The sequence below is a fragment of the Prionailurus viverrinus genome, chromosome X (genome assembly GCF_022837055.1).
Source record: "Prionailurus viverrinus isolate Anna chromosome X, UM_Priviv_1.0, whole genome shotgun sequence".
Taxonomy (NCBI): Eukaryota; Metazoa; Chordata; class Mammalia; order Carnivora; family Felidae; genus Prionailurus; species Prionailurus viverrinus.
In genome coordinates, this window is record NC_062579.1 from 13,085,342 (window position 1) to 13,107,829 (window position 22,488).

The window sequence follows — 22,488 nt, forward strand, 5'->3', positions numbered from 1 at the left end:
CACAGAATCTGAAACAGGCTCCAGGCTCCAAGCTGTCAATACAGAGCCTGACATGGGGCTCAAACCACGAACCTGAGCCAAAGTCAGACACTTAACCGACTGAGCCACCCAGGTGCCCCAAGACAATGCCTGCTGATTTAAAAATTAGATGATTCACTTATATCCTTTTATCATCTTTCTCTCCACTGTTTGATAATTATATTACTTCTACATAAACTTTTATTTTTTTAATGTTTATTTATTTATTTTGAGAGAGAGTGCCTGAGCAGGGGAGGGGCAGAGAGAGAGAGAAGGAGAGAAAGAATCCCATGCAGTCTCCAAGCTGTCAGTGCAGAGCCCGACACAGGGGCTCCATCTCACAAACCCTGAGATCATGACCTGAGCCAAAATCAAGAGTTGGACTGAGCCACCCAGGTGCCCCAAACTTATGTTTTCTCTTAGTTTTGGATAGAATCCTAACTCCTCACTTTGTAAAAGGAGGCTAATTAGTGCCTGTACATTTTTTTCTCTCAAGCTTCCCCAATCTGCTGCTGATCGTATTTTTACATTTTTATTAATATTAAGAAAATTAACATTCTCTGCTATAACCACAGCCAAATCCTTCACGTTGTCTCCACAGTCTGATTTTAAAAGCAGAAGGCTTATAAGCCAGCATCCACATATATTTTCATGACAATATATTGTTTAAATGTAGGCTAGAAAGTACATTTAAATTTCCTTTTATATGGGCCTGTAACAGTGACTTCCAAAACAATCTGAGGGGACTTAAAAAACCACCATTTCATCAAATGCTTAAATTCATGATACATTTTACTTTGAGTTCTATTGGGACCATGAATTTTTTGCATGTTTTTTTTTCCGTTTGTAACAGCAGCAGCCCCCACCCCCACCCCATCATTCTGGGGGGAGGGAAAGGTTAATCTGACCATTAGTCTTAATTTCTCCTTAACCCTTTACCACACTTCCCATTCTTCTGAGAGCACTCTCTTACTCTCCCATCAGGAATGGTTGTTCTCTAGGCCTTGCTGCGCAGCTATTACCTCCGGATATCTCTTCAGTGCTTTTCTGGTCGAATCCACTATTCTCAGTTTCCCATGTCTTTCTCTTTCTTAGATTACTCCCTTGTAACCTCCTAAGAAAGGTGATGTAGAAAAAAAACTTTCTGAAGCTTGCACATCTGAAGATATCTTTATTTTGTCTTCACATTTGTATAATTTGGCTTTGTACCAAATTCTAGAATAAAAACAATCTGGCCTCAGAACATTGACACCAATGATCCAATGCCCTCTAACAGCCAGGACTGCTACTGAAATGGGTGATGTTAGCCGGATACACATTTTTGGGAAGGTGAACTGGTTTTCTTTCCAGAAGCTTTTTTTTTTAATTTCGTTTTTACATTTATTTATTTTTGAAAGAGAGAGACAGAGCACAAGCAGGGGAGGGGCAGAGAGAGAAGGAGACACAGAATCCAAGCAGGTTCCAGGCTCTTAGCTGTCAGCACAGAGCCCGATGTGGGGCTCAAACTCACGAACAGCGAGATCATGACCTGAGCCAAAGTCAGATGCTTAACTGAGTGAGCCACCCAGGCGCCCCTCTTTCCAGAAGCTTTAAGAATTTTCTCTGTCCTTGTGCTTCTGAAATTCCTCATTAGTGAGATAAATATGGGTCTTCTTTCCTTCCGAATGTTAGATGGTTAGTGAGACTTTATAATCTAAAGACCTGAATTCTTTGCCTCTGGGGGAAATCTAACATTTCTTTGATAATTTCCTTCCATCCATTTTTCAGGGTTTGTCTTTTCTCAACTCCTCTATTTAGTTGGGTATTGTATGTCTGGGATTGAATCCTGTATGCCACTTATCTTTTCTCTCCTATTTTCTGAGACACTTCCTTGATTTTATTTTCCCACCCTCATACTGAATTTCTTATTCTGGCAAATCTTATTTTATTTTATTTTGTTTTTAAAGAGAGAGGGAGCATGAGTGGGGGACAGGGAGAGGGAGAGGGGGAGAGAGAGAGAGAGAGAGAGAGAGAATCTTAGGTAGGGTCTGCACTCAGTGCAGAGCACCACATGGGGCTTGATCCCACAACCCTGGGTTCATGACGAGCCCAAACCAAGAGTCTGAGGCTCAACCAACTGAGCCACTCGGGTGCCCCCAGCAAATCTTGTTTTAAAATAAATTTGCAAGTGCTCCTTTTCTCAATGTTTCTTAAAAAAAAAAAATAGCAACATTGGGCGCCTACGTGGCTCAGTGCGTTAAGCATCCGACTTCAGCTCAGGTCATGATCTCGCGGTTTGTGAGTTGGAGCCCTGCGCGCATTCTGTGCTGCCAGCTCAGAGCCTGGAGCCTGCTTCCGATTCTGTTTCCCTCTCTCTCTGCCCCTCCCCCACTCGCTCTCTCTCTCAAAAATAAATAAAAAGTTAAAAAATTTTTAAAAAATAGCAACTTCCTCCACTCCCTACCCTCTTCCCCCAAAATGGATGCAATCATTCCAAACCTCTTTGAGGATATAAACTAGAATTTCAAAAGTCTTTTCTAAATTGGTGCTAGGGAAGTACAAAAAAGTGTTCTTGGGTGTGCAGACAAAAGATCAAGGCCTATGGCCCAAGTTCTGAAAATCTGTCACTGTTTTATCTTCAAGACATGTTTTTGTTCCTTCCATGTTTAAATTTTTACTAGTTACATTAGCAAGCTATTTTCTATCTACTTTTATGTATATGTAGTCATAGTAGTATAAGAGGTAAAACATCCTTGGTTGGTATCTCAATGTCTAGCCTGTGCTTAATGTCACCCGTGTTTCCAAGTTATGGGACCATGAGTATTTTAGAAATGAATTTGAGGTTCACCTAGGACGTAATATTAATAATGTTTGGGCAATCTTGGACAACAGGTAAAAAAGCAAACATGTGCTCTTCTAGCTCATACCTAGAATCCAATGAGATGGATGCAGAGAGGAATATCAAATTTGTGAAGTCAGGACTGACATTTGCATGTGAAAAACATATCTTGTCAATAAATCACCTGTTACTGAAATAAATCTGTCACATGACAACATAGAACTACAGTTTGACAGTTTATAAAATTGTGTTTTTGCCTGTAAGTACACAGAAAGCAACTATAATTTTATGAAATAAGAATGTTGCCAATGAAGTAGAGCACATATTTAACTTATATCCATTATTACTCTGTGAGGTTCACATATTTATACATTTTCTAGTACAAGTGTATTTTCTGCCCATTCATCATCACAAAAAAACTTACTTTGTGTATTTTCAAAAGTTATAGTAAATTCTGTATTTTTCTTTTTACAAAGTCTATGTTTATTTTGTAAGTAAAGTTCTAGTTGTAGGCAAAACTGTGAGGCTGGCAGCTGTTCTATACCACAATCCTGTATCATTTGTCTATACTATCACTTTCGGATATTTGCCACCCCCAGTCTAGGTGTTCAATACCTTCAAGCTATGTATGGGAACTCGTTTGTCCATTTAAACATTTCTTTCCTGAGTACCTAATACATGCCAAGCACTCTTCTAGGTCTCCGAGATATACAATAAATGAAACAGACCAAAATCTCTGGTGTTTTGGGGAGAAACCAAACAATAATAATAGGTATATTCATGTTAGAACATGATAAATATCATAGACAAAAGATATTAAGTTGGGTAAGAGGGATCAGAAGTGCAGAGATGAAAAGGACAGCTTCCAATTTTAAATAAAATCATCCGTGTAGGTTTTATTGAAAAGGTGCTATGTTAGTAAAGACCAAAAGGATGTGATGGAGTCAACCATTTGGGGAAAGAGCATTTCAGGCAACAGACAAGCCAGTGCAGAGGTCAGTGTGGGAGCACACATGGGAACCAGTGTTTGCATAAGAGAATGCAAAAGAGAAGAAAATAGGTCAGAGGGAACTAAAATTCCGGAGGCTCTGTTGCTTCTGCTTCTTTCTGATTGGTTCAAATGGAAATGTTTCTGATCTATGACAGACTCTCTAAGAAGGCAACTCAGATCATAAGCCAGGTAGTGTGCTAGGTGTTACAGATACTAAGATGAAGAATAGTGGGGCGCCTGGGTGGCTCAGTCGGTTAGGCATCTGACTTTGGCTCAGGTCATCTCGCAGTCCGTGAGTTTGAGCCCCATGTCGGGCTCTGTGCTGACAGCTCAGAGCCTGGAGCCTGCTTCCGATTCTGTGTCTTCCTCTCTCTCTGCCCCTCCCCCACTCATGCTCTGTCTCCCTCTGTCTCAGAAATAAACATTAAAAAAAATTAAAAGAAGTTTTAATATCATCACTGATGACTGAAACTATGATACATCAGGAAATTAACAAATTCACTGTTCTATTTATACTGTGATTAATACCCACATCCAATAGTGAAATAAACAGAAACAGTTTCTCAGGTGTGACAGACTTTGGTTAACAAAAATTCACTCTTTGTGTAGCAAAGAAAGACAGTAATTTGATCAAGAAAATGTGCCTATAGGGGCGCCTGGGTGGCTCAGTCAGTTGAGCGGCTGACTTCGGCTCAGGTCATAATCTCACAGTTCGTGGGTTCCAGCCCTGGGTCAGGCTCTGTGCTGACAGCTCAGAGCCTGGAGTCTGCTTCCGATTCTGTGTCTCCCTCTCTCTCTGCCCCTCCCCCACTCTCACTTTGTCTCACTCTCTCAAAAATAAATAAAATGTAATAAAAAAAATTTAACAAGAATAGTATCTTCCCTCTAGGAATTGACCTAGGGATTCCAAGATTTATTATTGGATAAATACTTGTTGAGATATGACCCCTGATAGAAAAAGCAAGGCCAGTTCAGCTAAAAAATATATAACTTTAGGAATTCTGCAAAGAATGTCATTTTAGACATCACAGAAAAATGGCAGAAGAAAATTTATGGACAGGTAGATCTTATGGTGTTTCTCCAATCACACAGAAAGCCACCCTGTTTGTTTCCCAGGACTACCAAGAGGTCCATAGGTTCCTTCCTAAATGACCCTTAAAGTTCACCCTTTAATGGGGAAAAAAATTAACTTGGCGTTTCCTTTTTAAGTTGAGAGGGAAAAGATACAAGTTTGTTCTTAAAATGTAAAAGGATTAAAGAAAAGGAACAGAAAGTGATGTTATTTGAGTTATAGAAAACCTAATATTGTAACATACTGCCATTAGGTAAACAAACTGGGTGATATTAATTGATTTTAAAGAATGATTCAACATTTGGCATTATGCCCTGACTTGTATACATAATTTCCTTTTTCCTGCCCTCCCGTGAGTCAGGAAGTGTGTTCTTAAGGCATTTGTATTTTCTAAATTGTTTTGAATGTCAGAAAATATGGTTGAAACTTGAAGTAAACTATTTAAATGTTTCTTGGTAAAAACTAATGAATAAATCTTTCCTAACCATGAATAGTAACCAGTTTTTGGCCTAACATAAAGAAGACCTTACAAATGAAAAATGTATACTTTATTTGCCTCTTAAATGTAACTCAAAATCAAAGCATTAATCTCTATATAGATACAAGGTTCTATAATGTACCGTATTTTTTAATTTAAAAAATGTATGCTAATTTTTAGATGATCAAGATACATAAAAACTATTTGGCTGTGACATAATTAGGCTGGTTATTGAAGCCATGGTGAAAGCCATATTTTAATATATTCCAGATTACAATTTGACCAAATCCAATTTACCTTTTTTCTAATGGATTATAAATATGCTCAGCATTTTTCAGTTAACCACAGTTTCTAAGAGAGTATTCCAAGCCAGCTTCTTATATTTGTTTGAGAAAACAGCATTGCTGTTTTCCAGACTAACTCTCCTAATCACTGCCGCAGAGAGCACAATTTTCTCCTAATCGGGAATCCCAATCAACAAATTTAATTCTCTTTAAAGAGCAGCAGGATAGCACAATTCTCATGGCAAAATATCAAGTTAATTTGGCAGAATTTTAGATGACATAAAATGCAAATTATCATTTGTTAAGCACATTTCAACAAAGTAATGCTTTGAAAACTCTGCCTACTCTAAGTCAGATAAAATTACTCAAAGTCACTTAAATATAGTTGATAAAAAACTTCAAAATTTTAAAAGAACCAATTTCAACAAAAGTCTGAATTTAAGGTCTTGATTCTTTAAAATAAAACATTCTCCTACCCATTAAAATATTGCTTACATTATAGTAATCTCCTATTAGTAAGTTCACAATTTTTTTCATGTCTAGTTTAATACTGAAAGTTACCATCATCATAAAAAATTATACCATATAAAATTACCATCACTAGCAAAGTAAATATTACTCTACCAGTAAAAGCTAATGCAAAAATAAGTTTACAAAATATACAGAGTTGAAATGTATAATACACATGACTGGCTTACTTTTGGCCAACAGCCTACAAAAACTGGTTTTGAATTTTGAAGAGCTTCTTAAAAGAACATATAAAATGAAATTACTGTTTAATTAGTATAACTATACTTAGCTCCAACTAAAACATTTTAGTCTTTAAAGAAGTTGAGCAAAGCTTACCTGTATAGAGCGAACACGAAAAGACAAAAATTTAAACATGGCTACGAAACCATGATGGTGATACAAGAATTTCTGACCGTAAAACTTAGGTTAGAAAGGGAAGGCCAAGCCCCTGCAAAGTTTTCTCCTACCAGCTGTTCCGGCAATTAGAAAATTTCCTGTCAGGCGGGTCCTGAAATGCTAGAAAAAGAGGCCTGACAATTTTCCTGTGGTAAAAGAAAGGAGAAACGTAATGGCGAGGGCACTAATGTAGCTGATAGGTAGGGAGGCCAGAACAGGAAACCAAAACAGATTTGCTGATAGCAAAATCCTGTTGAAATGTTCTTAACTCCTGGTTCCCAGCAATCTAGACAATTTTCACAATCAGTGAGATGAACATTATTTCATTTCAAAATCCTGAGAAATTCTAGTATTTCTTAACTACATGACTCTTCAAAAGCAAATGAAACTAGTCAGCACTATTAAAGTCATAAAAGTCATTGATGCACATGTGAAATTTTATCCTTTGTAATGTTTACACACACACTCCAAAGGGTAGTCTCAAGACTATTTTAAGGTTATATATAGACAAGTCATGGGTGTTCTCTGTCAGTGAGGAATTGCTTCATAACTATGGGAAGAAAATGACCACTTGTTGATTGCAAGCAACTTTTTGATTGTGATATAAGGACAAATTTTTTCAGTTTTAAATGAAAGTAAATTACATTTAAATTCACATTGGTTATAGACATCAATTATCAGCCAGGTTAAAGCCTTTTAGGTCCATGGCTAAAAATCCTAGTTGATAAAATCTAAATTAAAAAAAAAAAGTCTTGGGGCGCCTGGGTGGCGCAGTCGGTTAAGCGTCCGACTTCAGCCAGGTCACGATCTCGCGGTCCGTGAGTTCAAGCCCCGCGTCGGGCTCTGGGCTGATGGCTCAGAGCCTGGAGCCTGCTTCCGATTCTGTGTCTCCCTCTCTCTCTGCCCCTCCCCCGTTCATGCTCTGTCTCTCTCTGTCTCAAAAATAAATAAAACGTTAAAAAAAAATTAAAAAAAAAAAAAGTCTAATCCCTGGGTTATTAGTGAGCAAAAAGAACACTTACTGAATGAGCCAAACTGGAAAAGGAGAGGTCAAGTTACCAGACAATACTTTACTCCATTTCATCCTCTAATAGTCTCCAGAAGTTTTTCTAAGGTATTTTTATTTTGGAAAATATTTTGTAAGTATTCCAAGAGTCAGAATATGATCACTGACATAGTGGCATTTAAACAAAACTCAAGGGCAGAAACATCGAGAGCTGTGGGAAAATGCTCTACCTGATGTACATTAACCTATGTGGAACCAACAAAAACATCACGACCTAGATGAACTGAATAAAATAGCTGCATTTTCAAAACCCAAAGAGTCTCTAGAAAACCCCAAAAATGACCAGCTAGTTTTCTGGATGAAGGAACCATGGTCAAGGCAGGCACATACTTGATGATATATCTATAATGGGAGTTCAGTTCAGTACTCCTTTACTGAGCAAACATTAGAGTGTCCATTGGGTGCTTACAGGTGCCATATGGCTCTTCCTGTCAGATCACAATTTTGCAGCTATGTTCTATAAATGTTGCTGCTAAATTTAATTTTTATGGCAATATTTTACAAATGACATAATCGAAGTTAAAGAATAAAAAAATTGCTCAATTTAAAAAATTATCCTATATAATACATTAGAATCAACTGGGAGGGGTGCCTGGGTGGCTCAGTCGGTTGAGTATCCGACTCTTGATTTCAGCTCAGGTCATGATCCCAGGGTTGTGGGATCAAGCCCCGTGCTGGGCTCCATGCTGAGCATGGAGCCTACTTGGGATTCTCTCTGTCTCCCTCTGCCTCTCTCTCTTGCTCGCATGCGCTCTCTAAACCCCCCCCCCCCCCAAAAATCAAACCAAAAAACAAAAAAACAAAACCAGAAAAATCTTTAGAATCAACTGGGACCCAGATAAACGTCCAAGATAAAATTCTGAATTCTGCTAGGAGATTGTGCTGTCCTCTTGATTAAAAATGCATGCCTGAATTTTTCACCAATCTTAAGGAAAGCACTTAAGATTGATTTTCCATCAGAACATGAACCTGCCCATCTCCAGAAGGAATTATTTAAGTCTCATAACAATGCTACAAAAGGGCAGCAAGGTTAGGACAACCACCTAACATAAAACTGCAGTCTAAACATGAGGTGTCTCTTAAGACTGCCAAGGAGCAGCAAACAAACAGCATGGTTAATGCACAACTGATTAAGACGTACAAAACAAAATAGGAGTGTCTCTATACAGCAGTCATCAACTTTATTCAAGTAATACTTAAGGAACAACCAAATAACCTTTTTGGAATTTAAAGGATTAGTCTGAATTGGCTTTAATGACTACTGATGCTCAGGTTAACAGTCACATTTTGCTGTGTGCTGTGCTTTTTAATATCACCACTAAGAAAATGAAGCAGTATTTCAAATACCGAAACCTAAAATAAGTTTTCCTGAGTTGAAATAATACCTTAATTAAAACAGTGTGGTACTGCTATGTAAAAGATAAACAGGGCGAGAAAAAGAGTAAAAGAATAAACTTGACACTTTACATCTGAGGGAGGGAGATATTAGGACAGTTGGTTATTTGGGAAATGGAGAAGCCATAGAGGAAAATATTGATACAGATTTGATTATAATATTCAAAAACTTCTCTACATCACAAGGTACCACAAATAAAGTTACAAGACTAGTTCAGGTGATTAGAATCCCTTATAATTATATTACGACTCATCACAGAGCAACTGCTTTATTTGGGTGTTAGCTATTTCCTAACCAAAAATGAAAGCTCTTAGGCCCTTTGGTACACTGCTTAGGGCACTGATTACTGTTTAAGTCCATGCCACTGCCCCCCGCCAGATTGTTCTTCAGAACAGGCACCATACTTACTTTTGTATCTCCATAGCAAAGAGCATATAGTAGGAATTCAAATAAAGCCTGCCTGAGTAAGAAGCATATGCTGAAATCTGAAATGGACACTACTTGTGCGGTTGTGTGCATGAAACTAGATATTATTGTTTATGTTTATCCTGCCTCTTTTAACTTTACTTAAATTTGTTATTAAAATTTCGGCTAGTTTTTCTTTATCCTTTTATCTTACTGGTTTTAATGTTTTCCTTATTATTTAAAAAAGTAAATTTTATTATAAAAAGTATGCATGTCCATTACAGAAAACTTAAATAATGAACAAGAAGGAGAAAAACAAAAGAAAAAAACCACAATTTTATTTGGTGCTTTTCTTTCCAGTTTTTTTTCTGTATACACACACGCATACACTTGAATCCTACTATATGCATGTATCCCTTTTTTCTATAAAGGGATGGACGGTAAATGGTTTTTGACTTTGTAGGCCATATGTTCTCTGTCAACTCTGCTACAGTATACTCTGTATACTGAGGCTTAGTATACAGCCAGAATAATCTTTTAAAATTTATTTATTTATTTATTTATTTATTTATTTATTTATTGAGGGGGGTGGGTAGGGCAGAGAGATAGAGAATCCCAAGTAGGCTCCACACTGTCAGTGCAAAGCCTGATGTGGGGCTTGAACTCACGAACTGCGAGATCATGACCTGGGCTGAAATCAAGAGCCACCACTTAACTGACTGAGCCACTCAGGCGTCCCACAGCCAGAATAATCTTAAAACAGAAATCAGACTGGGTCATGCCCCTGCCTCAAATTCTTCAATGGCTTCCCATCACAGAACAAGACCCCAATTTCTCAGTCTATGGACTGTAAAGCAAGCACTAATAAACACTACTTCATCCTGACTTGGGAATATACTCCCTAAATCATTCAGATACGATGTCAATATTTGGTTTTAGACAGTGTTTTATTATGTTAAGGTCAGACTTTCTCTTTACTAAAACAGGCATGAATAGTCTATTTTATAAAATGTCTTCTTATCTATTAATATAATCACTTAGTGTATCTCCTTTGACCTAAAGATTTGATAATGCAGATCAACAAATGTCCTACAGTCTGTATTTCTGGGAAAAATCCATTATTTTAATATATGTATTTGATTTAAAATTTATTTTATTTTTGATGTTTTATTTATTTTTGAGAGAGAGAGAGGAGCAGAGAGTGAGGGGGACAGAGGATCCAAAGCAGGCTGTGTGCTGATAGCAGCAAGCCTGATGTGGGGCTTGAACTCACAAACCATGAGATCATGACCCGAGCCAAAGTCAGATGCTTAACTGACTGAGCCATACAGGAGCCCATGATTTGTAAATTTTTAAAAGGATTTTTGCATCTACACTCATAAGTTAAATTGGCACAATTTCCTTTTGTGTGTTAATTTTCATTTTTAGGGCCTTGTTAACTTTACAAAATAAACTAGAAGGCAATGCAAATTTTTCCTATGCTTTGGGACAATTTAAAAACCACAATTTAAATGATCTATTTCTTAAAATTTTCAAAGATTTCTCCAGGAAATCATAGGCACCGTAGTTGGGAGGCACAGAGTTTAATAGCTTAAATTTCTCCCTTGCTATTGGTATATTAAGTTTTCTATACCTTTGTAAATGATACCACCTAGATTTTCCTAGAAAAGCACATATTTCAGCAAGACTTTTGTATTAGTATATAGTTACACTTAGTATTCTGTTTTCAAAATTAAACTTATGGAAAATTTCAAGCATATCCAAAACTAGACAGAATAGCATAAGAAACGCTCATGTCCCCAGCACTCAGCTGTAACAATGACCAACTCACCGCCAATCTAGCTGCATACACTCACTTCACCCTACTCCCATAATTAATTATTTTGAAGCAAATCCCAGACATTATATCACTTCACCTATAAATATTTCTGTTGTTACAATGTTAGAAACTCTTTCCTATCTATGATTATACTGTGTTTTGCTTTCTGAATGTTGTATATCTGCCTTTTATCTCAACCTCCTGTTTTCTCCTTCACTGATTTTGGAATCTGTATTTAGTTCCTTCCTCTGACTTTCTGTAAGTTCACTTTGTAGTTATTTTTCTAGCTTCTTTCACTGAATCCTTAGATCCTTTATTTGAATTCTCATTTATTAATAAATTTTTCTTTCAAATATATTTCTAACAATATCATTTAAGATACTGTATTCTAAGCACTGTGGTTACATGAAATTATTTGTTAATTCTTACCACACTGAGATAAGTACTATTATCCATATTAGAGATGAAATAACTGAGGCATAAAGAGAAGTTAAGGAAGCTGCTGCCCAAGTTCACACTTTCTTGAAAGTGGGAAGGGCTGTGATGTTGGTGGGAGCATAACCAGGCAAGTCTATCTGGGGAAGGAGCACGTATTACGTACGGCCAGTGGCTGACTTAGGACACAAACCAGGAGGCACTAAAACTTGTGATAAGACCCAGAAGAAAGATAGCTCAGTAGAGGGTCCATAGCAGAGTTTCTGAATGCTTTTCTACACCATACATTATATTCGTCTGGAAAAACACCAACCCTGGCCAAACCCAATCATCAACCATTTTCATAACTCCACGACAGCTGAACCATGCTGGGGAAAAATCAACCCCTACGACAGCAACTTAAAATGAACATATTTTCTAAAATGAGTTCTTTAAAAACAAAACAAAAAAGATAAAAATAAAAAATAAAAATAAAATGATTTATTTGGATACAATTTTTTGTATGGACAAATTTTTCAAACCCTGAAAGGTTTAATATCTAAGGTTTTCCACTTAAGTACAGAAGAGTTACTCTCTAGCACACATCCATCAGTAGATAATGTTACAAAGTGCTAAAGCTCTAAGGTTTTAAATCAGAGATAGGAAATATCACGAACCCGAACCAGATAGTAGTGACTTCCTAGAGCACTGAGAGGGGTTCCTTCTAAGATCCTGTCTCAATGGAAAGCATGCTGTGTTCCACTTGCAACATCTCCCATGAGTATGGAGAGAGCGCAAGGGGGCAGCTGCACCAACGCCCGAGGTAAGAATACTGCAGTAAGCACGGATACATCCTACGTGGTACTGCTCATCAACTAATCCACACGTGTTTTTGTGTTGTTTTCTTCATTTAGGTACAGAGGTTACGACTTTGAATATATGACAGTATTTCAGATTGACTTAATAAGCCATTTATACTTAAGCAGAACTTAATCAAATCAGTTTTCTCTCTTTCCAATTGTGGATTAGATCACTCAAATTGAAAAAAAAATGTGTAGACTCCAGCAAAGGAGAAGCAATTTTGGATCAGAGGTCCCATATGAGGTAGGCAAACCATGAAAAAAAGGGGGGATATTTTATGTTTTTAAAAGCTCTTAGGGGTAGATGAAAGGGACACTAGGGAGTGAAAAAATAGCCCTGAAAGAAAGCCAAAAATGTAGCAAAGGGAAACCTTACATACTTGGAAATTTTGCCTATTGTACACATACTCCATTTAATGCCACCATGCAGGCTAATTATAATGCTATTTATCTCAGAAATATTTTCCTAACTGATATATACTTACATGTACTAGAGTGTATTTTTCCCATGCTCTGAGTGCTAAAATATACTCTCAGCCAATGAGTTAGAACAACACACAATACTCTACACAATTAGTAAGTGTCGTTAATATACCACTCCACAAATGTTCCCTGCCAATGAGCACTCTATTGTACTTGCCTGTGTTGAGTGGGGTTTTCACTGTCTATTGTCTACTCTGCTAGTTTCCCTTTCTATAGATTATTTTGTGTTTGACCCATGGTGACTGCAAGAGGTGTGCAAGTTATATGCTGGACTTGTGGCTATGAGTATCACTTTGGATGTTCAAATGCAAGTTTTAAGGCAGCATGAGGGAAACTTCAAGGAAATGGAGGAAATCAGCAGACAACTGGGAACTGGTAAAATTCCCTGGATACTATGAAGGCCATTATACACATTACTGCAGCCTCAGGGTTGCTATATGAACCAAAGCTAGAGCATCATGTGGAAATTGGAAGAAACTACTGCTAAAGGTCTATCATGACTTCAGGGGATGTTAAAAGAATAGGGGGAATTTCAGGGTGCTGCCTGTGTCCTTCATAGGGGTACTACTCCTTAACCTGGCATTTAAGGTCATCTATGACCTATCTTCCCTGTATCTTTTTAAGGCATTTTTATCACTATTGCTTCTAACAAGCTTTCTCCAATTAAAAAAATTTTTTTTAATGTTTAGTTTTGAGAGAGAGAGAGAGAGAGAGAGAGAGAGGGAGAAGAGAGGGCAAGCGAGCTTGAGTCAGGGAGGGGCAGAGAGAGAGGGAGACACAGAATTTGAAGCAGGCTCCAGGCTCTGAGCTGTCAGCACAGAGCCTGATGCAGGGCTCGAACTAGTGAACCATGAGATCATGACCTGAGCCAAAGTCTGATGCACGACCGACTGAGCCACCCAGGTACCCCCAAGCTTTCTCCAATTCTTGACAATCATGCAAGGGACTATGATACAAGAGCTACAAAGACTGAGTTGATAAATACAGTGTTTAAGACTATAGTCATATAATATTATGAAGTTGATGTCATAAGTAATTAATGTATTCACAGTCACTGGAAATAAATAAGAGAAATGGAAGGGTCAAAGGACCAAGTTAAGAGAAAAGTAACCCATTTCATATTTTTTTTCTGAGGCCAGGCCTATTGTCAGCCACAAAATTACTGCATATCACCACAGTTCCTAAGAGGCATACTTTATCTCTGGTGAAGTCTGAAAGACTAGGATCACACTCTGGAAGGAAGAAGACAGAAAAATGAACACTTACTGGGTTCCTACTTTGTGCTAGGCACTTAATTATCTCCTTTAATTCTGAAGCCTCAGAAGAACATTTGCCTGGTACTGCAAGAACCATTAAGATAATTATTTCCCTACTAAGCAAGAAATTGTTTTAATGATGGTTCCAGGATGACTGTAGAGACTTAAACAATCAAGACTCCCTATTTCTTCAGCATGGATCATGAAGAGCATGGACTCCTCTAGCCAGCTGAGAAAAGATGGAAAATTCTGGAGTCCAGGAAGATATCTTGACTTGATATACTACATAGCACTCTACCTTCTGCTATGAAGGTAGTCTCTCCCTAGCTCCACCAGAATAAAGGCTAAAAATAATCAAGTGTCCAGCAGGGGGTGCGGAGAACAAAAGACACTGGCTAGAACAAGTTAACTGGTGAGAAATTCAACAAGTTATATGTAAATATGGATTAATATGCAAACATTCCTGTTATATTCCAGTATGAAACAATTGGATAAATTTTCTTACATTTTATGATACATGGAGGAAATAAAAGTTTTTACTTCAGGTGAGTAAAACAGGAAAGGATTGAACCTTTTAAAAGTAAAAATAAAGGAAAAGAGTACTGAAATTCCAGAAGATGGAAGAGAAGTGGATCTACGATATGGGAAGAAGGCAGAGTGCAGGACAAAGAACAAAGGGAAGAGAGAAGAGATGAGGTGGGAAGAAGGCAAACAATCCAGCTAGAATGAAATGGCTCTAACACAAACAGAAACCAGTAGACATGTTCAAGAGACAACACAAGGGCAGCTCCATATATCAAGAGGGTCTGAGTGGAAGTATTTTGTTTAGGAGAAATTTGGCTTACTTTTATGATTATCATTTTAGTCAAACTGATGTAGCTACCTCTCACATTCCCCTCCCCACTTTTGGCTTTTGTTTACTCCATTTTCCCATGAGAATGCCTTCACCCAAATATTGACATTTACTTCTAAAAACCTATACCAAAATTTTATGTCTTCTGTGAATTACCTAATTACATCAGTTATACTAATTTTATTTTAAATTCTAGTCAACTTAAATTTTTATCAATGGTTAAATGGTCAAATAGTGCTGCAAGGCTTATATGACAAACAGCAGTACCTAGTGCTTCTGGTACCCTTCCAGCTCTTTTCACTGCTCCCTCTGGTATTTATCTCTAATCAACAACATAAGAAACAACAGGCGTTGGCGAGGAGAAAGGGTAACCCTCTTGCACTACTGGTGGGAATGCAAACTGGTGCAACCACTCTAGGAAACAGTACAGGGGTTCCTCAAAAAGTTAAAAATGGAACTACCTTACTACCCAGCAATCACACTAGGTATTTACCCGAAGAATACAAAAGTACTGATTCAAAGGGTTTCATGCACCTTGATGTTTACAGCAGCATTATTTATAATAGTCAAATTATGGAAAGAGCCCAAGGGTCCATCAACTGATGAGTGGATAAAGAAGATGTGGTGTGTACACACACACACACACACACACACACACACACACACACACACACACACACAGGAATATTACTCAGCCATAAAAAGGAATGAAATCTTGCTGTTTACAACAACATAGATGGAGCTAGAGAGTATTATGTTAAGTGAAATAAGTCCATCAGAGAAAAACAAATATGATTTCACTCATAGTGGAATTTAAGAAAGAAAACAAATAAACAAAGGAGAAATAAATGAAAGGCAAACCAGGAAACAGACTCTTAACTATAGAGAACTGATGGTTAACAGAGGGGAGGTGGGCAGGTGGATGGGTGAGACAGGTGATGGGGATTAAGGAGTGCACTTGTTGTGATGAGCAACTGGTAATGTATGGAAGTGCTGAATCACTATATTGTACAGCTGAAACTAATATTATACTGTGTTAACTGGAATTTAAATAAAAACTTAAGAAAAAGAATAACCTTATATTACTTCCTTTTGACTCATCAATTTCAGATATTATCTTCAGACATTCTATTCTATGATGACTTAACATTCACATTGCAAGGTATGGTTAAGTCAATATTTAGCTTTTATAATTATTATGACTATGCAAACATTGCTCACTGCTAAGAAATATACTCCAGTTATATTTCTTGTGTACAACTTCTGTTTTCTTCTTAAGTTTGAAGTTGGTTTGTTTTAGAATTTGCTTTCTTGGTGCCTATCTCAAATTCTTCTCACTGTGCCTCTTAAGTGAATTTTCAATACTCCAACCTATTGGATAATTCATCACTTCTATTTTTTTTCCCTAGGAGACAGCCTTCCTGGAATCATCTGTCTGCTTCAATCTGGACTGAGTACTCTCTAAGCCTACAGAATGAACCAGTCTTCTGAAGCACCCTTTATTCATCACAATGGGAAGGAACTGTCTTCATTGTGCTTATAAATGTTGGATCCTTTGTTGTCTGAATCACATGTCTTTTTCTTAGTTAACAACCATCTAGTGTTGGCAAAGCCCATTTTCCAGCAACTTCCTAAAAATAGGTATATGTCTGAAAATATCCTGGTTGAAAATCATTTTCACTAAGCATTTCAAAGGCATTATTCCTTGCCTTCTAACTCAATGTTGAAATGTTTCATATCATTCTTACATCCAGTCCTTTATATATATTTTAAAAATCTCTAAATGGGGCGCCTGGGTGGCTCAGTCGGTTGAGCTTCTGACTTCAGCTCAGGTCATGATCTCACGGTCTGTGAGTTCGAGCCCCGCGTTGGGCTCTGTGCTGACAGCTTAGAGCCTGGAGCCTGCTTCGGATTCTGTGTCTCCCTCTCTCTCTGACCCTCCCCCATCCATGCTCTGTCTCCCTCTGTCTCAAAAATAAAATAAACATAAAAAAAATGTAAAAAATCTCTAAAAGCTTGTCTTAGTCCATTTGGGCTGCTGTAACAGAATACCATACACTGAGTCACTTATGCTAAACAGAGATTTATGTCAGAGTTTTGGAGGCTTGGAAGTCCATATCCAAACTGTCAGCAGAATCAGTGTCTGGTAAGAATCTGTTTCTTCATTCATAGACAGTCATTTTCTTGCTGTGTCTTCACATGGCAGAAGGGGCAGGCAAGTTCTCTGGTGTCTCTCTCTCGTTTTTTAATGTTTGTTTTTGAGAGAGAGAGAGAGAGAGAGAGAGAAAGGGAGGGGGAGGGAGGGGAAGGAGGGAGGGGGGGGGAGAGAGAGAGAGAGAGAGAGAGAGAGAGAGAGAGAGAGAGAATCCAAAGCAGGCTCCAGGCTCCACACAGAGCCTGACACAGGGCCCAAACTCACAAACTGTGAGATCATGACCTGAGCTGAAGGCGGAAGCTGAAGTCAGAAGCTTAATGGACTGAGCCACCCAGGAGTGTCTGTGGGTCTCTTTTATAATGGCACTAATCCCATTCACGAGGCATTTGCCCTCATGACCTAACTACCTCCTACAGGCCCCACCTCCAAAAACCATTACGTTGGGGATTAAGCTCCAACATATAAATTTTGGGGGGACACATTCAGTCCATAGCGAAACTTCCAGGGTTGTTGATCACTGGTGTTTGAGAATTCACAATAATGATTCTTCTTGAGAGTAGGTATTCTTGTCTGTTTGTTTTTATTAATAGGCTTTCGGTATGCTGTTTAAATCCAGAGACTCACAGTCCTCATGTTGGGGGAATTTTTTTTTTTAATCTAAGAGAATGATTATCACTGTATCATCATGGAAGAAAAAAATACTAATTTGAATGTGTCACACCATTGACTTTAACAAACATTTTGATTTTAGAGATATTAAAATGTGGGGGACAAGTATCTTTATCTAATTTCTTCCTTTCCATTTCCCTGTTGTCTCTTTCCGGAATTCTTATTAGGCAGATGTTAGATTGCTTCTTTTTCTTTTTGTCTCCTATTTTCTATCTCTTTCTCTTATTCTCTTTTTTGGGAGATTTCCTTAACATTAGCTTCTAAATATTCTACTAAAATGTAAGATATCCCTATCCCATTTTTTTTTTAAAGAGAGAGAAAGAGTGAGGAGAGGGAGAGAGAGTATCTTAAGCAGAACACAGAGCCTGACATGGGCTCAGTGTTATGACCCTGATATCGTGACCTGAGCCAAAATCAAGAGTTGAGCCCTTAACCAAGTGAGCCACTCAGGCACCCCCCCACCCCATTTTTATTTCTAAGAATTTATTCTTTTTCTGATTATATAAAAACAGCATCCTACTCTTATTTTAAGATTATCAATTTTGTCTCTTAACACTCAAAAGATAGTAATTTGACTTTTCTTTTTCCTTTTTTCTACATTGTTCCTTCAAGAGCTTATTCTTTCATTTAGAAGCCTTCCTCAAATGTCTAGTGATACTTGGCTTTTTAGTCATACTTAAAAGTGAGGCACTAGGGAGTAGACCAGATGTCCTGGAGCTTGTCAACTGTCAGGCATTTTTGTAGGTTAGTTGGCCAAGTAGGCAGCCTTTACATTAAAGATCTCCTAAATGTCACTATCTGAAGGACTTTTATGAAAGACCATTCAATTTATTCAGGAAAGAAGACTTTACTTTTCTGCCTGAAGATATGGTCCTGGTTGGTGTAATGGGTAAGGGAAGGGGGGCATAACACCATTTAGTAGTAGGTTCTCACTTGATCTCCCTGTTTCTAGCCCAGTGCCTCACCTCACTTCCTACTATACTTTGGGTTCTGTTAAGTCTGGAGCCACTGTGATTCATTTTTCTCTATAAAATATCTTCTATCTCTTCCAGGGGTAGGAGAGGGAAGAGAATGGAGGCTGTTTATATTGACATTCAACCAATCTCTGCTTTAAGCCTCATGGCATTCTTCCACTTTCCATGGTACCTGGCAACCTCATTCTTGAGCTCTTCTGGGGCTGTGAGGGCAATAAATAAGGCATACTTCCTGCCCCTATAGCCCTCTAAAAGCACTTAGGTCCTTTAACTTAGGTCCTCTTGTTCTGACTCTTTTTCTGCTTCTCATATTTATATGTTGTGGTTCAAATTACAGAAGTCTTCTAACTTCAAAGACCATGTTTCTGTTTCTTATTCTCCTTGCTATTTTGTGTGATTATTTACCAGAAGAGAAGAGGACAAAAACAACTTTATTTTTCCATTTAAAGACTTAAAAGTTTCCCTTAAATGCCTGTATGCCTCCAACAGCCTAGCAGAGTTCTTGGTACCCAGCAGAAACTCACTAAGTACTTGGCTAATGAACGATTAGAAGTAGAGTACAGACTAAACAGCTATAACAAAAAGACCCCAAAATACAATGGCTCAAACAAGGTAAGTGCCTATTTTCTTTCTCATGGAGCAGTCCACAGGTAAGAGGGTAAATTAGGGTGAAGAGGTGTCACAAGACCATTAGGTCAATAAAGGACCCAGGCTAATTCTCTCTTGTTACTCTCCATCTATCCTATGGTCTTATTGTGGTCAAAAGTGGCTATTCATCATATTCTACATTCTACATTAAAAGGGGCCAATCAACCTACAAGAAAGCCCACCAGTTGAAAAGCTCCCATTGATATAATTATTAATCACAGTTTCTATGGGCCAAGAATCTGGGCTAATGAACATGTAAGCTTGGATGCAGAACCTTTTTCAGTCAAAGTTCAGATGAGAATCTAGCCGTGGCCAACTCCTTCACTGCAATCTGTGAGACTCTGAACCAAGGGTTCAGAGAACCAAGGACCCAGTTAAGCTGGGTCTCCCAGATTTATGACCCATAGAAACTGTGAGATAAGAAAAGTATGTTGTTTTAAGATACTAAATCCAGGGTAATTTGTTATGCATCAAACACATAACTAATGCAAGATCTCCATTTTTGCTATTTAAATTATCAGTAATTGACAAAATGAAAACTTTTAATTGTACATTAAAGGCGAATACAATTTAAAAGTATAAGGCTAATATATATTTTGACAATCTTTTGGATTTAATACCATTAAAGAACTAGTAAATATTAGGCTTTTGTCTTATACTCAATCCTAATTCCTATAATCTGGAATGATCTGCTAAACAACTTGATCCACACTGCTAGTAATATTTTAGTCCTGCATTTTTTCAACCCTATCTCTAAAATGCGATGTTCTTCCAGATGTAAATGTTACTAATGTTCTGAGGGAAAGTATAAGCCATACAATATCACAATGGAAAATGGTTTTAAACTAGAGAGAATAAAAAATTTGAAGGTTTTCCTTCCAAAGAAAGTGTTACATAAGGAAAAATAGGTAACTGGTGGCATAAAAATCAATATTAACACTTACTATTTGTTTTTATGTTTGCTTAAATGCTAATAAATATATACTACAGATGAATGAAGTAGAATGCCTCAAATAGCTTGGGAGGTGTAGAAATCCAGACTAACTGTGAAGGTACCCTCAGGCACAGGTCCCAGGCACAGGCCTGGGACCCTGTGTTAGCCAACACTTAGTTTATGCATTCATTTAATTAACAAGCACTTATTGAACACCTACTGGGTACTGGATTTAAAACAAGGAATAAATCAGACACAGTCAATGCCTCATGCAGCTCACAGTTCACTAGGGAATAAGTAAATAAGTAATGGGATCTAATGTGGTATTGCCATTTAGGGTATACTCACAGGTTGCTATGGAAGCACAAAGGAAAAACACTTAGCTCAAGGCAGAAATGGAAATGGTAGTTCTGTCAGGAAGATACCTCAGTTGAAGGGATATCAAACTTGGACCTGAAGGATAACTGGGAATTAACTGGAGGGAGGTGTTAAGGGAAAAGAAATCTGGGACGACTATCACCCATGAAGGCCCATAAGCAAAAGAGAACCTGATACACTGGAGTGAGTACACTTTCAGGAGAGGGCAGAGGAATGTGGCTGACACAGAGAAGTACACAAAGGCCTTATTATACAGGGCCTGATAGGTCACACTGTAGTGTTTGGACTTTATTTAAAGGAAGCACAAAACTACTGATGATTTTAAGAGGAGTACAATGATCTTACTCTTTCATAAGTGACAAAATGTTTATGACAATTTGCATGATTTCTGAAAACTTTCCCAAGATGTTAAAAAGCATAAAAAACATAACATTTTTATATACTAGCAATAACTGGATGGAAGACAGCAGAAAAGAAATCCCACTTATAATATAACAAAAACTATAAAAAACCCACGAATTATCTTAATAGATTAATGTATAATACTATAAGAAACCATAAAATTTTGATAAAGAATATAAAAGAGTATCAGAGTAAATGTTCTTGGGAAGTGAAGATTCAACATTATTAAAATAATTTTTAAATTATTTTAATAATTATTTAATAATTATTAAAATAATTTTCTTCATGTTATTCAGAAAATTTAATGGAATTTTGATAAAAATCCCAATAACCTTTTCAGGAGTACTTGATAAATGATTGCAAAGTTCATCTGGAAGATGTATAAGACCACAATTCTGAAAAGTAAAAAGGTGGGAGGGCTTGCCTTGCCACATAAAAAAAACATAGTAAAAGTACAGTAATTGAAAATGTATGTGAGACATTCAGGGATGCTATGAAGTGAACTGTGTCCTCCAAAAAGGTATGTTCCATTTCTAATCCCCAGGACCTATGAATGTGATCTTATTTGAAAATAAGGTCTTTGTAGATTTAATAATGTTAAGATGAGGTCATAATGGAATAAGATGGGCCCTAATCCAATGACTAGTATCCTTATGTGAAGAAGGTAATTTGGACATGGAGACTTATAGGGAAAACACCATGTGACAACAGAAGTAGAGATTGGAGTAATGTGTCCAAGGAGCACCAAGGACTGCTGACAGGCACCAGAAACTGGAAAAGTCAAGGAAAGATCCTCTCCCAAAGCCTTCAGAGAGCATTACTCTGTCAACACCTTGGTTTTAGACTTCTAGTCTTCTTGACTGTATGAGAAGAGAATAAATTTCTGTTATTTCAAGCCACCCAGTTTGTGGTACTTTGTCAGGGCAGCCCTAGGAAACTAATACATGGAGTACATGGCAATTTTATATATGATAAAAGAGGAATCTTGAATGAGTAAGCTGTATAGATTTTATTTGTTCAGTAAGTAGAGGTTAGGACAAAAGGCTATTTGGAAAGAAAAGTGAGATTTCTACATCATAATGGGAACTAAAATTCCAAGTAGACCACAGACCTAAATGTAAAACACAAAACCATAGGTGGCAGATGAAAATGTAAGAGGATATTTTTATCACCTTGGGGCTGGGAAGGATCTTCTAACTGAAATATAAA

The 22,488-nt window shown here is 37.5% G+C and overlaps 1 protein-coding gene across 4 annotated transcripts in view; it reads right to left on the reverse strand.

Annotated features, from left to right (window-relative positions):
• The window catches only part of RPS6KA3 (ribosomal protein S6 kinase A3), a 127,219-nt gene that overhangs the window by 64,438 nt on the left and 40,293 nt on the right, over positions 1-22,488 (reverse strand). Inside the window, exon 1 of one of the 4 annotated variants that reach the window (XM_047843694.1) lies at positions 6,508-6,587. The exons of the other annotated variants lie outside the window; for them this stretch is intronic. Coding sequence (XP_047699650.1) covers positions 6,508-6,546 — 39 coding nt within the window. The 5' untranslated portion in view covers positions 6,547-6,587. Of the gene's footprint in view, positions 1-6,507; positions 6,588-22,488 lie in introns of those variants that run through there. 4 annotated transcript variants of the gene reach the window in all.